Source organism: Amia ocellicauda, chromosome 14 (genome assembly GCF_036373705.1).
Source record: "Amia ocellicauda isolate fAmiCal2 chromosome 14, fAmiCal2.hap1, whole genome shotgun sequence".
In the NCBI taxonomy this organism is placed as follows: Eukaryota; Metazoa; Chordata; class Actinopteri; order Amiiformes; family Amiidae; genus Amia; species Amia ocellicauda.
Window position 1 is genome coordinate 27,856,731 of NC_089863.1, and position 18,323 is coordinate 27,875,053.

At 44.9% G+C, this 18,323-nt stretch overlaps 1 protein-coding gene across 2 annotated transcripts in view; it reads left to right on the forward strand.

The window, feature by feature from the left end:
* The window catches only part of LOC136767577 (Fc receptor-like protein 5), a 170,832-nt gene that overhangs the window by 142,432 nt on the left and 10,077 nt on the right, over positions 1-18,323 (forward strand). For both annotated transcript variants that reach the window (XM_066721459.1, XM_066721458.1), the window contains exons 16-19: positions 1,182-1,514; positions 11,582-11,680; positions 12,332-12,359; positions 13,038-13,120. In XM_066721459.1, the coding sequence (XP_066577556.1) occupies positions 1,182-1,514; positions 11,582-11,680; positions 12,332-12,359; positions 13,038-13,120 (543 nt within the window). The remainder of the gene's footprint in view (positions 1-1,181; positions 1,515-11,581; positions 11,681-12,331; positions 12,360-13,037; positions 13,121-18,323) is intronic.

The window sequence follows — 18,323 nt, forward strand, 5'->3', positions numbered from 1 at the left end:
CTCTACTCTGCTGTGATCACAGCGCAGTCTCTGTGCTCCCCCAGCACCACTCTGAGCCGCGCCTCTGTGCTGAGCTGGGGGAAGTCGGGGACTCTGCTGTGAATCTGGGGAAGAAGGTGTCTCTGACCTGTGTGTGTTTGGAGCAGGTCAGGGTGAAGTGCGCCTCTGTCTCTTTCTCCCCAGACCCACACTGTCTGCACAGGCATCTGTCTCTAGGGGTCCAGGTCTGCCTGTGCCGTCCGGTCTCCACCTCCATGCTGTGGTCACTCAGTCTGTATCTGGTCAGAGTACATCTCTGCTTCAGCCCAGTGCTCGATGTAACTGCAGTGCAGCGCTGCAGTGATGTGCTGGAGCTGGGGGGACTGTCTCCTGCCTTCAGCTGCTCAGCAGCTCCGTGCTGTTGGTGTGGCTCTGGGCACAGAGCCTCAGGGCCAGCTGGCCGAGGGTGTCTGTGTGGGGGGTGCGTTCCTGCTGCATCAGGGCGCTGTGCTGGAGGGTCTCTGGGCTGCTGTGTTTCAGGTGCAGCCAGTATTTCAGGGCTCTCTTCTGCACTGCACAGCGGCAGGCGCCCCAGTTTGGCTCGGTAGCCATTGTTTGGGCTGCTCCTGTGGAGCTTCAGCACGTCCCAGCAGAACTCGGCATGCACGGCTTCTGTGGGGCTCCTCTCCCATTTGTCGAAGTCGTTGCTGATAACCGGGCCCCAGACCTCATACAGCAGGATGGGCAGGATCACTCTGTCAAAGAGCTTCGTCCACAGTGGCACAGAGGGGGTCAGGGAGCTGATCCTCTTCCTGATGGTGTAGTACACCCTGCGTGTTTTGTCAGCGAGGGTCTTGACAGTGAGGGTGAAGCTGCCTGAGGAGTTTATTAGCAGGCCCAGGTAGGTGTAGCTGGCTGTGTGCTCTATTGTGGCTGTTGAGGGTGAAATAGTTTTTTCTGCTTTGGATCCTGGCTTTCTTCTGGAAGATCATGATTTTAGTTTTGTCCATGTTGACCTCCAGGACCCAAGCTCTGCAGTAGCACTGCAGTGTGTCCAGCTGCTGCTGGAGCCCTTGCTCTGTGGGTGACAGACAGTCTCAGTCTCTCTCTCCAGAGCTGTTCTCCTCAGTGACACACACACTCACTCTCTCTCTCTCACTCTCTCTCTCTCTCTCTCTCTCTCTCTCTCTCTCTCTCTCCAGAGCTGTTCTCCTCAGTGACTCTGAGCGTGTCTCCAGGGGGGACAGTGACTGAGGGACAGGCTCTGAACTTCAGCTGTGAGGCTGTGGTCAACACACAGTCTGCAGCTCCACTGACCTGCAGCTTCCTGAGGGACAACCGCTCCCTGGACAACAGCTCTGAGTCTGGGCTCCTCCAGTCTCTCTCCCAGCCTCTGTCTTTCATGCCCCAGGCTGCTGTGTTCACCCTGCTGATCAGCAGCCCTGACAGGAGCCACACTGGCAGGTACAGGTGTGTGGTCTCCTCTCACACTGGAGTGAGCAGGGAGAGCGGCCACGTGGACGTCCAGGTGCAAGGTGAGGGGCTGTGTGTGTGTGTGTTCACATTTTCACTCTCTGAGTCTTTTGTCTCAGTGACTGGTCAGACTGTGTCTCTGTACAGTAGTTCAGGTGGTAAAGTAGTGTGGAGTAGTGGTCAGGGCTCTGGTCTCTGCAGTGGAGAGGTTGTATGTTCAGTCCCAGGTAGGGCACTGCTCTTGTACAATTAATACATGGACAATATAAAATTGTTAACCATTTCAATATTTATAAAGATTACTATTAGTTAAATTTGTATTGGTAGTACAGCTCCCTCTCTTTTTCAGGTCCACATGAATGTATAACATGTATTGCTTCATAAATGTACTTTATTATAAATCCATGCCTTAATAGTAAGTGGTGCAGTGGGTAAAGGCACAAAATGAAAGATTAGGAGATGTTCTTGTATCTTGTATATGTCAACACCTGCATGTGTTAGAGTTCTTGTGATTGAATCCTGCTGAAACCTTGGCTTGATGGTTGAGTTTCATTGTCTGTGTTTGATAGATGTGCTATTTAAGTGGATTACATTACGTTTGTGAAGGTACAGACAAATTTAGTTTTATAAATCTTTTTCTATGAATTTACATTTACAAATCTGATTATAGGTCACGAAGTCATGCACCAAGTTTCACATCCGTCCCATTAGTGCTTTTGGAGAAGAAGATGATTGAATATTGCCTAATAATTGTCATTAATCCAATATTGGCACCAAACAATAAGGCATATGACCTCCTCCATTGTTGAGTGACAACATTATATAGGCATCTACCAGCATACCAAATTTGGTGAGATTCTGTGGAGTAGTTTTCATTTTATGGTAATTTGAAATATTTGGTGTAATAATAATAATAATAATAATAATAATAATAATAATAATAATAATCCAACCAATTACAAAAGGTTGTCCAGCAACTTAGTTGTTTGGCCCCCTAATAAAAGATTGAACAAAAGAGAAATAAGTAAAGAGGACAGCAAACTTGTGGAATGGCACCAGGACACAGGTAGTAAGTGCACTGCAATAGAAAGTGAAGATAGAGAGGGAAGATCACATGACCTGTACCCTGTGCCAGCTAGCCAGAGCACAAGACCCACTGGGTCAATAATTGCAGACAGATATGAAGTTCACAATGATCCACAACACGCAACTGTATAACATGAAACATTTATTAAGTGAAAAGAGAAACACAAATGCAATAAATACAATATCCGAAAATCTAAATCCTTAAAAGATTTAACAAAAAATTTCCCGGTTAAAACAAATGAAAATGTTCAATGATAAATAGTGGGAATAACAAAACAAAGTGATCAAAACAACCAAATGCATTCAATTTCAGTTTAAATGTAAATTCTCCCCTTAGTTGACCTCAGCATAAACCGTAATAACCCATACAGAAGATTTACAAACTAGCAATAATAGCAACAAAAAACGGACACTTGTCAGACAAGACATACAAAGTTGGAAAATATGAAAATGAAACAGGATTACACAAAATAAAGTATTGATGGGGAAAAGAAAGAGGGAAAAAACTAATTAAGCTTCTGGAGTATAGTAATAAGAAAAGTAGCTGGACTCCAAAGCATGCAAACAAAATAGAGAAGGAAAACAGTTGCAAACAGATTAGAAAATACGTAGAATATGCACTATAAAAAGAAACAAGGAAGTCGAAAAGAAATCAAAACTAGCAAAAGAGCCCAGCTTCCCCAAAAACTAAACGGTAGCAATAGCAACTTGAAAATAATCCAAGCAAGAATAGAAACAAAGGGATAGAATAATAGCAATAACAATAATAGACGCCAATGACAACGGGGTGCAGGGAATGGTAGAGGCAGTCATGGAAAACAATACAAAAAAGGAAAAATTAACTGCAGCAGGAGTCAGAATTCAGGTCCGCTTCCAGCCGTACACAGCACAGCAACGATCCTCTTTGAAAGACTAGAAGCAATGTCCACCAGCGGCATAGAGATGTCCCCTTCAATCTGTACTCGTTATTAACATGCCTATAATAGCCATAACACACATTCAAGAAAAATAATGGAAAAAACACTCTTGACAAAACACTGCAGCCACGTCACTTCGCCTTCTCGCCTGCACCTCCATGAACTAAACAGTCCGTCTGAGAAAAAGTTATTCATTTCCCATTTCCACTTACTTTTAGTTCCTATCTATTCCTCTTTCCCATTCTTGGTTTATCCCCTTCTTATAGGGAAACCCTAGAGGCCAATAGCAGCATGGCAGGTACATTTGTATTTAAAGGAAAAAGGACAGAAAGACTCTCTCTCCTCCAAACTGTTACACTTCCCCTTCTTCGCTGTCCTCCACAAAGATGTCCAGCACTTTTTGGCGTTCTTGGGCATCGAGTTCGGCTGCTGAAGGAAAACACGGTTTAATCTGAAAGACATGAATATTCTGTAAATCCTCTCCAGTTTCCTCTTTCACCACTTGGTAATTTACAGCACCCAACTGCTGCACAATCCTATATGGGCCTTTCCATCGGGGAGCAAGTTTAGCTGAGAACTTCTCCGAAGCTTTAGACAGAACATGGGACTGATCCACACAAGATCCTGGCGGTGTCGCTTGTTGTAATTCTTTTCCGGGCTTTCTCCAGATGGTCGGATGCTAGTTCATGGAATTGGCTTAGTTTGGAGAGGAGTTTGTAACTGCCAGACTCAGGAGTAATGCAGTTCCCTTCAAGAATGCTGTCTAAGGGGCTTCTCAGGCATCTACCCAAGTTGAGCTCTACTGGGGTAAAACCAGCAGATTCCTGGACAGCCGAGTTGATGGTGAACCGGAATTCTGGGAGAAACTGATCCTATTTCTGATGTTTCACTCCTACATAGGATGACAGCATGGACTTTAAGGTACTCTCTCCGTCAAGTTGGTTTTTGGGATGATAGGCAGTGGTAGTCTTGTGTGAGACCTGCCATTGATTACGCACTTCCTGGAACACTGAGGATATGAATTGGGACCCTTGGTCTGACAGTAGGTAATCCGGGGTGCACCATCGAGTGAACATTTCCTGAACCAAGATCTGTGTGATGACAGCAGCAGAGGCCTTCCTTAGAGGGTAAAGTTCAACCCACCGGGTAAAGTAGTCAACGAACACAAGAAGATAGATATTCTGGTGAGAACTACAAAGCAAATGGCCCATCAGATCTAAGTCCACCATTTCCCAGGGTCTCTGAATGATAGTTTGCTGTAGTTTCCCTGCAGGTCTTTTGGTTTCAGGTTTATGGACCTGGCACACCGTGCAACACTTAACATACCGTTGGACCTCCTTCCACATTCCTGGCCAATAGGCAACGGCTTAGACACGTTTAAGGGTCTTGTATCTTCCAAAGTGAACACTTAGAGTATCATTGTGAAAAGCTGCCAGGACCTGCTCATGCAAGGAGTGAGGAACATAAATGTGGTAGTATGTCTTGTTCCTCTGCTGGGTTTTCTGAAATAGCTTGTCCTCTACAGTGAGGGAAAAAAGTATTTGATCCCCTGCTGATTTTGTACGTTTGCCCACTGACAAAGAAATGATCAGTCTATAATTTTAATGGTAGGTGTATTTTAACAGTGAGAGACAGAATAACAACAAAAAAATCCAGAAAAACGCATTTCAAATAAGTTATAAATTGATTTGCATGTTAATGAGGGAAATAAGTATTTGACCCCCTTCGACTTAGTACTTGGTGGCAAAACCCTTGTTGGCAATCACAGAGGTCAGACGTTTCTTGTAGTTGGCCACCAGGTTTGCACACATCTCAGGAGGGATTTTGTCCCACTCCTCTTTGCAGATCCTCTCCAAGTCATTAAGGTTTCGAGGCTGACGTTTGGCAACTCGAACCCTCAGCTCCCTCCACAGATTTTCATTGGGATTAGGGTCTGGAGACTGGTTAGGCCACTCCAGGACCTTAATGTGCTTCTTCTTGAGCCACTCCTTTGTTACCTTGGCTGTGTGTTTTGGGTCGTTGTCATGCTGGAATACCCATCCACGACCCATTTCCAATGCCCTGGCTGAGGGAAGGAGGTTCTCACCCAAGATTTGACGGTACATGGCCCCGTCCATCGTCCCTTTGATGCGGTGCAGTTGTCCTGTCCCCTTAGCAGAAAAACACCCCCAAAGCATAATGTTTCCACCTCCATGTTTGACGGTGGGGATGGTGTTCTTGGGGTCATTCCTCTTCCTCCAAACACGGCAAGTTGAGTTGATGCCAAAGAGCTCGATTTTGGTCTCATCTGACCACAACACTTTCACCCAGTTCTCCTCTGAATCATTCAGATGTTCAGTGGCAAACTTCAGACGGGCCTTTACATGTACTTTCTTGAGCAGGGGGACCTTGCGGGCGCTGCAGGATTTCAGTCCTTCACGGCGTAGTGTGTTACCAATTGTTTTCTTGGTGACTATGGTCCCAGCTGCCTTGAGATCATTAACAGGATCCTCCCGTGTAGATCTGGGCTGATTCCTCACCATTCTCATGATCATTGAAACTCCACGAGGTGAGATCTTGCATGGAGCCCCAGACCGAGGGAGACTGACAGTTATTTTGTGTTTCTTCCATTTGCCAATAATCGCACCAACTGCTGTCACCTTCTCACCAAGCTGCTTGGCGATGGTCTTGTAGCCCATTCCAGCCTTGTGTAGGTCTACAATCTTGTCCCTGACATCCTTGGACAGCTCTTTGGTCTTGGCCATGGTGGAGAGTTTGGAATCTGATTGATTGATTGCTTCTGTGGACAGGTGTCTTTTATACAGGTAACGAGCTGAGATTAGGAGCACTCCCTTTAAGAGTGGGTCACCCAAAACGAGCTCCATTAACCTCTGGAAGGTGGCTGGGGCGTTCTTCAATCCAAAGGGCATCACCCTGAATTGGAAGAGACTATAAGGGGAGACTAAGGCAGTTTTGGGCTTGTCGGCCGGGTCCATCTCCACCTGCCAATAACCACTATTGAGGTTCAGGGTTCTGAATATGGCAGCTCCTACCAGAGATGCTAGGATTTCAGTGATCGTCGGCAGTGGGTATGCGTCGTTGACCGTGATGTCATTTAACTTTCGGTAGTCAATGCAGTCCCCCTCCTTTCTTAGGAATAAGTACGATGGGAAACCCCCAACCTGAATGAGAAGGTTCAATTATCCCATCTGCCAACATCTCATTTATCTGGTCTTTAACAATAGACTGTTTGTAGGGAGACAGACAATACGGCTTCATCTTAATGGGGACTTCACAGGAGGTGTATATTTGATGACACAGTACCTTTGTGCATCCTTTTGTCCTTGTGCATACATTGCCATTGTCCTGCAGTATTCGCCTTACTTGTTCTTTCTGGACACCCGTCACACTAGATGCCAAAATGGTGTGATCAATGACAGTAGAAAGATCAAAGGGGAGCTTGCTGTAGGAAGAAAATTCAGCACAGGCTTCACCGCAGTAATCAGAGCATTATAAAATGGATTGGGAGACATTAAGGGGAAAGAAGAGGTCCATGCCTTGACATCCACACTTTCATCTTGGAAGGAATGTCTCACGTTGCTATCATTGGGGAACCAGTACACATGAAGAACACTAAAAAACAAAAAGTCCAGTCCGAATGCAACTGCAAATGCAAGAGTGTTACCTGCAAGTACTACGGTAGGTATGGTCCAGGTGTGGTGGTGAACAGTATATTCCAGCTCAATCAATATTCCACCTCTCCATTCACTAAAAACAATGGTCCTCCTGTCCAGGTTTTCAATGTCTCCTCCGGTTGCCCTAACTGAAGCCAGAGCTGCTCATGTAACAGTGTATACATTGATCAGGTGTCTAAACTGGCTTTTCCAGACCAGTCACGGAGTAATAAAGGCACCACTAGCTGCTGTGGGATGGAAATGAGGGGGTGGGAAGTGTTCGTTTGAGATATAGATGATTGCACTTGTTGGTTATCCCTAATAGGATTCAACCCTGGGGTAACAATAGTCATACTCAAGCTTTGAACAAAAACAGGGTTGTCCTTTTCCATAGGGTCTCGTCCTTCAGCATATCTACTTTTGGGATTAAAAAAGAAACATGATCCTTGCCCATGTTGCCGTTTACACCACCAGCAATACAGGTTTGGCTCAATGACAGGGTCGGGTGCAGATCCGGTAGGTCTGATGTTGACAGGTGGTGGTCTACCACTTGAGCGCTGAGAATGATTTTTCTCAAATTCTCTCTGACATTTCTGATCTTTTTCCAACTGTTGCCCTAACCGAACCAGGCCTTCCACAGTGGTGACTCTGCCACGTAACTGACTAGCAAGGTAGGGGTTCATGTTTTTCAAGATAAGTTTCACTATGTCTTTTTCTTCAATAGTTGGTTTCCATCGATGGCATAAAGAACACTATATGAAAAGGCAAAATCTCGGATTGTCTCTTGATCTCCCTGAACCCGGGTTTTTATTCTCTCCAGCAGTTTATCTTCATAGTCTTCTTACAGAAAAGCAATTAAAAATTGCGTTTCAAATCCCTGCCAAGTACTCACATGTTCTCTGGCGACTTCCCCACAGTCACGAGCAGTTCCATGTAAAATTGTGTGTAGCAAGAATCTCCATGTCTGTAAGGGGTTGAAGAGCAACAAAATCATGACATTTCTCCATAAAAATCAGAGCATCCTCATCATCTGTAGGCCCTCCAAAAGTAGGAAACTGCAATTTTACCTTTAGATAATCTGGAGTACTCTGGAAGAAAAGTATCTGATTGGTATGGCAGTTCACTTACCTGACTGGGTCCCCAAGTAAGGAATGGAGGGTAGGTACAAGAGGTGGCTTCCCAGGAGCAGTGAGCTGTTCAATTTATAGTTAATAGCACACTGATTGCATTTGTTGTAAACAGTTTGAGACATCATTCTGTTTTTACTTACTTGAGTTAGATGCATTTGTTGGTTTTGCTCCAGTTCCTGGTCGAACCCAGCCTGTAGCTGTCATATTGACCACTGTAACTCTACTTTGAACTGGGCAGATTGAGTTTGTGCTTGGGAAGTTACTGTTTTAATTATAGCAGTTTTACCATTCTCATATGCTGTAGTTACCATTTCCTGCAGCTGGTCCAAAGTAGAAGTGCTGAACTTGACTCCATCCTCCTCTTCAGGTTTAAGCAGTTGTTGCCTGAGTTCCTGGTACATTTGTGTTTGTTGCATTTCTGCCACTGACCTGTCTATTGCATGCATTTTCCTGATCAGGACGGCCATACCTACATTGGTAGCTGGAGTAGGCAAGGGCCGAAGAGGTAACTGCAGAGGAGAAGGTGTTGGAATAGGAAACTGTAGACATAACAGTGAAGGTATTTTCAAATCAATCAGTGACTAGTTTATAGTGCATTATTCATGTTTTATAAAGTATCTATTAACCATTTAATCACGAATAACACATTAATAACCAGCACCTTAATCTAAATTGTAACCAAAAGGGAAGTAGAGATGCAGAAAACAAAAACACAGTAACAGTGTAAAAGACAATACCAGGCAATAACAAACAAGATAGGCACATAGAATAATGCAAACAAAAGTGTGCAAGCATGCACCAAAAAATAAAAATGAAAAGTGAGTAGATCAGAACCTTCCCCGTTTCCTATCTCCACTTACTTTTAGTTCCTCTCTATTCCTCTTTCCCATTCTTGGTTCCCTCCTTCTTATAGGGAAACCCTAGAGGCCAATAGCAGCATAGCAGGTACATTTGTATTTAAAGGAAAAAGGATAGAAAGATTCTCTCTCTCCTCCAAAGTGTTACAAGTTTGCCTTAATTTAAGTTAATTCAGTAGAGCTGCTGAGTTGGTGAAAATAAATAGGTTGAAGGAAATGTGATTTAGTCTAGGGCTAGCAGGATTTCTTTTAAGTGCATTGTTCCAGGTGGAGGTGTGAATAGGTGGCAGGTAGACAAAAAGGTACTTAAAGCTGCTGTTGAGACCAAAAACGTTAACAGAAGGATTTACAACCCAAGAGCTAGAAATGCCCAACAGGTTCCAACTGCTGGACACTGAGTTGGACAGTGACAGCTCAGAGGGTGATGGGAGGGCACCATGGTGCCCACTCCCCCCCAGAACAGGGAGGTATTTATAGTAGAAGACTTTTGAATAAAAGATCTGGAGGATTAGTGGTAGGAGTGTTACAGACCACTCAACTCAGATATTCTGAAAGATGTTGCATTGTACAGTGTAATCAGGACTGCATGTAGCAAGAATGTGACTGTTTTAATGGGCATTTTAAATTTCCCAAACAGACTGGGAAAGCCCAGTTGGGACTACAGAAGCAGAAATAGAAATGGTTGAGATGGTAAATGACTGCTTTCTAACTCAATTTGTCAGGGAACCAACCAGGGAGAGTGCATGCATTGACTTGATCTTTTCAAATGACCAAGATAGGGTCAGAGGGACACTACTTAGAGAACCAATGGCAAACTGTGATCACAATATGGTTAGCTTTGAGGCATTCTTTCAAAAAACAAGGACCAAGTCTGAAACAATGGTCTACAATTTTAGAAAAGCAAACCTAGAAGGTATGAGACGGCACTTAGAAGAGTTAGACTGGAGCACACTGGATACAGAGTCAGTTGAAAATGGATGTTTATATTTTAAAAATATACTACTTGAGGCTCAGGAAAAATTTGTACCAAATCTTAACAAGTTGAGGACCAAAAAACACTGGCCAAAATGGTTTAATAGAAGTATGCAAAAAAATATCAAGAGAAAGAATATGTTGAATAGCACATACACAAGGGATGGAGACGAAACAAAATACATAGAATATGCTGAGCTGCAAAGAGATCTTAGAAAAGGGATCAGGAAAGCAAAGAGGGAAATAGAAAGAAACATGCAAAGATACGGTGGCTCTGAAGTGCAAAACGCAACAACAAAAAGGAAAACAAATTAACAAAAAGAAAAAACAAATTAACAACATGTTTCAGTTTGGGGCTGTGTGTTAATTGTTTTGACAAAGTGAATTCTGTTTGGACAAATGTGCTCAAGCAATCAAGAAACTGTAACTGGTTGTTATAATGGCAAAACTGAAAGGATGGCATTATGTTGTGTTTGGTTAAATCATCCAATGTACTCATTGTATTTCACATACAACTTAGTGGTTGAATCAATGATCTTGTGGTGAAAGATGTTTACAAACCAAATGAAAGCACAGTCAGTTGTTTTGAATGTAAGACTTACTGTTTTACAAATGTGATCAGTTTGGAGTTTTGTACTAAGAGTTTTGAAAAATCACCACATACTTCTGATAATAGTACCAACGCAGTTCAAAATATAGAACAAGGGCAGTAATGTTAAGACTACAATGCACTAGTTAGAGCTCATCTGGATACTGTGTACAGTTCTGGGCTCCACACTTCAAGAAAGATATCGCTGCTCTAGAGGCAGTTCAGAGGAGAGACTTATTCCAGGTCTGAAGGGACCTACTTAGAGACTGAGAGAACTGAACCTTTTCACCCTGGAACAGAGGAGACTACGTGGGGACTTGATTCAAGTCGACCACTTGAAACCATAGGAGCTTTTCCAGATCAGCAGGGAAACATGGACCCGGGGACACAAATGGAAATTGGGCTTCAAGGCATTCAAGATGGAAAACAGGAGACACTTCTTCACACAGAGAGGCGTCACAATCTGAACAAACTCCCCAGCAATGTGGCTGAAGAGACAATTTGGGAACATTCAAAAATAGACTGAATAGGATCCTTGGATCACTTAGTTATTAATGGACACCAAATGAGCACGATGGGTCGAATAGGCTCCTCTCGATTGGACACTTTCTTATGTTCTTATGCTCTTATGTGTGTGTCTGTGTGTAAGAGTGTGCTGTGTGTTTGTAACAGTGTGTGTGTCGCAGTGTGCTGTGTGTGTCAGTTTGCTGTGTGTGTCTCAGTGTGCTGCATGTGTGTCAATGTGTACCAGTGTGCTGTCTGTGTGTCAGTGTGTAACAGTGTGCCATGTGTATGTCTCAGTGTGTGTCGGTGTGCTGTGTGTAGTGACAGTATGTGTGTGTGTGTGTGACAGTGTTTCAGTCTGTGTGTATAACAGTGTGCTGTGTGTGTGTTTCAGTGTGTAACAGTGTGCTGTGTCCCACAGAGTCCGTCCTGTGGGGTGCGGTGGCTGCGGGGGCCATCTGTGTGGCCCTGCTGCTGCTGGCTGTGCTGCTGGGGACTGTGCTGTACTGCAGGAGGCGGGGTGAGTATCTGTCCATCACAGTGGTGCGGGCCAGCAATAATAACATCACAGTTCTGCACCCACAGATTGACTATTTACTGGAGAGCTGTATTTAACCAGAGGAGAGCAGGCTTCACTCACAGGAACCAGTGCCACTGACAGACAGACACACAGACACACACATGCACTCACAGCCAGCGCCACTTATACACACACACACACACACACTCACAGCCGGCGCCACTTATACACACACATACACACACACACACACACACAGCCATCGCTACTGACACATGTTCACACACACACCTCCTCAGGTGTCCATCATGACCAAAGATGTCTGGTGATGGAGGGCCAATTTCCATAGGTTGCATGGTATGGGGGGGCCGCTGTAGAAAATGAACCACCGATTTTATTTCCTATACATTTCTGTTAGGGAACATTTATTAACTTTAAATTGTTGTTTTATTATTTTCCCCCAAATTACATGTGCATTTTGTTACAGAAAATTGTCATAAAGTGTAAAAATATAGAAAAGCTTCAAAAAAGTGGTGGTTGAAGTTTGGCTTTGGGGGGCCGCACCAAACATCCTTGAGGGCCGCATTTGGGATCCCCTGCTCTAGGTGTTTATATTCAGTCCAATCAATGATGCTGTTTGTCTGGTTGCAGGTGGATCAGGGGCTGCTGGGAAGAGGAGGTGAGTCAGAGGACTGTGTGTGAAAGTGTGTGAGTGTGTTAGGGTTTGAGTACTGTGTGTGTGTGTTAGTGTGTGTGTGTGTGTGTGTGAGAGAGAGAGAGAGAGAGGTTGAGTACTGTGTGTGTGAGAGAGTGTTTGAGTAATGTGTGTGTGTGTATGTGTGTGTGTTTGAGTACTCTTTGTATGTGTTAGTGTGTGTGTGTGTGAGAGAGAGGTTGAGTACTGTGTGTGAGAGAATGTGTGTGTGTGTGTGTGTGTGTTTGTGTTTGTGTTAGTACTCTGTGTATGTGTTAGTGTGTGTGTGTGAGGGAGAGGTTGAGTACTGTGTGTGTGAGACAGTGTTTGAGTACTGTGAGAGTGTGTGTGTGTGTGTGTGTGTGTGAGAGAGTGTTTGATTACTGTGTGTGTGAGAGTGTTTGAGTACTGTGTGTGTGTGTGTGTGTGTGTTTGAGTACTCTGTGTATGTGTTAGGGTGTGTGTGAGAGAGTATTTGAGTACTGTGAGAGTGTGTGTGTGTGTGTGTGTGTGTGTGTGTGTGTGTGTGTGTGTTTGAGTACTCTGTGTATGTGTTAGGGTGTGTGTGAGAGAGTGTTTGAGTACTGTGAGAGTGTGTGTGTGTGTGTGTGTGTGGACTCTGACCCCTGTGTTGTTTACAGTGACTGCTCTCTCTGCCTGCAGGGTCTCAGCGGGTCAGAGCCAGTTCAGCGACCCGACCCATAGTACAGCGGGAGTGGAGCTCAGCACCCTGCCTCTGAGGACTGGTGAGAGAGAGAGAGAGGGGGGGGGGGACTTTTAACACTCATTTTATTAACAAATTCAATGTACAAAAAACAAACCCAAATAAATATACACACAACCATAACAACTAGAACAACAGTTATTGTGCTTGCTCCAGGGATCAGCTTAAGCCTCCCCAGTGCATCAACAACAAACAAAACTACAAATTTAAAACACCCTTCTCCTTCCCCTCTTTTTTATTTTCTATTCTTCCCCTTTTTAAAAGAACACAACCAGCTCAGTCTCTCCATTCACTTCACACAAGGCACTGTCTACACACCACAGCACTTCTAAAAACTTTGTTCAAACTTTATCTGAGTAACTAGGTTTATATTGTCACTTTCCTCTTCCTGCTCTTTAAAACTGCTAATTTGCCATCTGACACCTGGAACTCTTATTCCTCTGGTACTGCACTTCCATAATAAAAACCTCTTCACTTAAACACAGAGAAAGTCTTTGAAAATAAAATATTCAACTGTCTAAAAAGAGATTTCACCCGGGCACAAGTCATAAAAGCATGGAACACAGTTTTCCTCTCAGCACAAAAAGGACAACAGTCTAAAACGTCAGAATTAATTATAGAAATAAACGAACTGACAGCAATAATGTTGTGTAAAATCCTCCACTGTAAATCTCCAGACATCTTCGGGATCGAGGGTTTATACAGAGCTCTCCACGCCGTCCTCACCCCTCCCCAGCCACCAAATGCTCCCTCCAGGGTGTATCCGGCCTCAGCCTCACACACGCATTATACAGACTCTTCCGCTCTGCAACAGAGAAGGAGGAATGGCCGAGCCTGGCAGGGTCCAGCAGCGCTCCTGGTCTAATCTGAATGCTTATTGTTGGAGACACTGTTACCGAGGGGAAAGGTTCCTCTGCCCCATCACCACTCAGCTCCTGTTCATCCACCCTCTGCTCAGCCTGAGCTGGTCCAAGAACACCCCGGCCACTCTGACCGAGCACAGCCCCCATCCTCTCTGCCACCTCCTCGGGACTGCCCCATCTCCCCCTGAATACCTCAGATCTGTCAGCTTCCGTATTCCTGCCGACACCAGCCTGGAAACAAAACTCTGTGAGTCAAGCATTACCAGCTGAAGCACTGGATTATATATCAGGGGCTACTCTAGACACCAAAGCCTGCTGTCTGCCTCCACAGTCATCCTCTCCACCTTAAACAAACCCCATGCTCTCACCATGCCACAATATACCTGTGGGAGCTGGGAAGTATCCATCCCCTTCCCCATATCAATCAGGAGAATGTGCTTGTCATAGCCTAGCCCACCCACCCTTCTCAAAAAAACAAAGGCCCATGGCCTTCAGCGCAGTGGTTCTGGAGAAAACATCAATTTCTGCAAAGCCTGCAGCCGAAAAGCTGCCACTCTACTGGCCAGATCTAACAAACCCTGCCCCCCCTCTTGCCGGGGCAGACAAAGCCCCCTTTTTCTTTTCTTTTTTTCTCCACCACCCCTTCTCAATTCTGCAAACTAGCTTCCCTATCTGTTCCCACAAACACACCAAGGACCTTCACTGCACCACAGCTCCACTGCAACCCCCCGGGCAAACCTGTCCCTGCCAGCAGCCCAGTAGAGTGGCCCTACTCTTCTCCCAATTCATACGTGCAGAAGATGCCCTCTGGAACAACTCCTGACACTGACACAGCTCCTACACATCATGCTGACCTGTGACAAAGATTGTCATGTCATACGCTGTGACTCTCACTGGCACCATGCCGTACTGAGGAACCCCCACTCCAGTCAGTGCAGAACTCAATCTGTGCACTAGAGGCTCTATGTCTAAGGAATACAGAATCCCTGATAGGGGACACCCCTGATGCACCCCACTGCGCACCAGACCTCAAAACCCCATTAACCTTCAGTATACTAAAATGTTGCTATAACAGAGCACAATATAAGACTTCTTAACAAGAAACACATTATCATATATAGAGCCACACTGCTCACTCCGACAGGGCCAAACTATATGGTATACAATATGTCACATAACTTTCTTCAGTCTGTTGGCCACTGCTGTGGAAAAGATTCTCAGCTGCCCTTTTTTCTAGACCAAAGAAGTACTGTGATGGGGCATCAGTTTCACTGATGTGCTGAAATCGAGAACGCATCAGCGCCCCCTGCACCCTCAGCTCTAGCAACACCTGTATCATTTTCTTTTGAATTACTTTCTCAATGAAAAATCTGTTCTGCTGAGATTCCAGACTCTCAACTAACCCCGTAATATCCGCCTCCAGCTGTTTCTTGACCTCACTACGGCTCAGAGCATCATCCTTAGCATACCTTTGACAAAACTGTTGTACTTGAATTTTCCCCACATCCCACCATTGCCATGTAGGAAAACACTCTTTCCCCTTTCCACTTGTCCCCACAAAAATTAAAACAATTGATAAAATAAGCATCTGTCAAAAGTCCTGTATTAAAATGCCAAAACAGGCTGCGTGTTCTAGAATCAGGAAATCCCACTTTAGCCAACACAATGCTATGGTCCGGTTATTTGCAGTCCTCAATAAAATGCATCTGGTCTTTGCAGACATACACCCGGTCCAACTTGGTACCTGATATATTAATATCACCTGCTCTCATCTAAGTACTGCCTTTCTTGACCTTTTTTATTCCTCCACACATCCACCAAATCAAAACTATGAAAGAGAGCAGAAAGCTCCTGAGCCGACTGGAGGTGTGGCTCTGTATGATTCCGATCTCAAACATTATCTTCAGTACAATTCAAATCCCCCCCCAGAAATGAACCATCACCAGGTAAAACTCAGATAAAACATCTTTTAAAACCTTAAAAAACTCAATCCTCTCTTTATCCTTATTAGGAGTGTAAATATTTATAAAGCAAAAACTGCGTTTCGCAATCCTTGCTTTAACTTTCACCAGCCGCCCCACAACCACCTCCTGATGGGAGGGAACTTCAGCAGCACACCTCTCTGAGAACAGGACTGCAACTCCAGCACTGAAGTTTGTGCCGTGACTAAACCTCTCTTTTCCACCCTTGTTTCCACTCACACATGTTATTATAGTCACTGTGTGTTTCCTGGAGAAAGGACACATCTATTCTATTCTCTTTCTCTTTCTAACACACCGTCACAACTACCTAGCACTTGCACTACATCCCCACTAGATGTCGTCATTACCTTCTCACGGTCAGTCACTTCTCCCAGCTTCAATCATTCAATTAACATTCCATAAACCCTCGTGCACTTGTGCTCTCACACGCTGCTCCCATTCGTCCTGCACCTCTCAACCTATTTCACTGTTCTGGTTATAATCCCCTCACTTCCCTCAGTCTGGGCGAAGTTTTGTTTGTTTACGCTACATCTCTGAGCATTTCTCCTTGAGCCCTGTCTAGCCTTAGTATTTTCGAACCCTTGCCTGACTTCCCGACCACGACTCCGTCTCTTCCTTGTTACTCTGTTTGCCTGATCCCACGACCCTCGCCTGTGACCTCGACCATGACTCTGCCTTGCCTTTCTTGCCCTGATCTGCCAGCACCCGACCTACGCCTGTTCAACCACCCTTTCCGCGCTCTGCAATTGGGTCCACTGTTCCCGTACTTGAGGTACCCGTGACACACACATGCTCTGTTACATGCACTCACATTAAAAGTGCCTAAAATTAGTGTATCTATAAATAAAAAGGAAAAGAGATACAACCCATCATACGAGAAAAGCAACCAAGACAGAGAGAAGAAAAAGTGTTACATCCTTTAATTCCTTTTTTTTTTTTACACCTGTTTATGCAGTTTTGTTGCCGTTTTAGTTAACCGATAACGCTGCTGTTTATCCAGCTGACACACAGTCGGGTCATGAACTAGCGATTTCACTGTACTTACAATTAGCTACAAATCATGAAAATAATCCCATACTTTCACCCCTCTTTGCCCCTTTGTGGCGTCCAAAAATTCATCAATTTTAACCAGATCATATTTCCCCTACCCCACCTGACTATTCGGCTCTGATAAATAAGAGGAATCCGAGACACACCCTCCCTCTCACTCTCGTCCCCCGAGCTCCCTTGATCCACTCCCGGCACTGCGTGTAACCAAGGCCGGCACGCTGCCCTCTCCCCCCATCCGCTCTGCACAGCCTGCTCCAGCGGTCTTTTAACTACACTTCTTGTGTCCCGCTTCGCTTCCTTTTTTGGGGGATAACACTCTCGTTGTTATCTACATTATCAAGTTCACTTAGTAAATTGTTACATGTTTTACTGGAAACTGCTGTCTCGGAGTTGTCACTCCTTACACAACGTTCAACACCTCTGTTAACACAACACTGCACATATGCTCTCCAATGCATCAGCCCCCCTTCTGTTTAGATGTAGGCCGTCCGGTTTGTACAGGTCCCATCTATCCCAGAAGAAAGACCAATGCTCCATAAATCTAAAACCATCTACCCTACACCAAGATTTCAACCATGTGTTGAACTTTCTAATCTTTGCCTGTCTCCCTGGCCTGGCACAAAGTATTTCGGAGAAAACTACCGTGGAGGTTCTGCTCTTTAGTTTCTTTCCTAACTCTTTAAATTTGTCTTGCAGAACTTCTGCACTACCTTTTCCTATGTCATTGGTTCCAATGTGGACCATGACCAATGGATTCCCCCAGGTTTTGGCCAGTAGCCGGTCTATTAGTTTAGGGAGATCTGCAACCTGAGCACCAGGCAGGCAAGATACCATGCGGGTCTCCTTATCACTAGAACACATTGTGTGATCTACGCCTCTAAGAATCGAATCTCCTACTATAACTACCTCCCTGTTGTGGGGGGGAGTGGGCACCATAGTGCTCTGGTGCTCAACTGCCCTCCCACCACTCTCTTAGCTGTCACTGTCCAACTCGGTGTCCAGCAGTTGGAACCTGTTGGGCAATTGGGATGTCTCTAAGGGATGTGCGAGCCCTTTTCTGTGGTTACGACCTACTGTAATCCAGCAGTTCTCCGCACTTTCCTGCTCTAAGTTCTCAACTCTCCTGGGTTTTTGCTGCACACCATCTCTCTCATGGGCTGATTGACTTATTCTTCTGTATCACTAATACAGTGCAGATCAACAAGCTGAGCCTCAAGATCATGGACCTTGACCTCTAGGATTTCAACATGCTGACAACATTCACAAATGAAATCTTCTTGGATGACTTCATCCAGGATGGCAATCATTCTGCAAACCTCACACTGTAGTG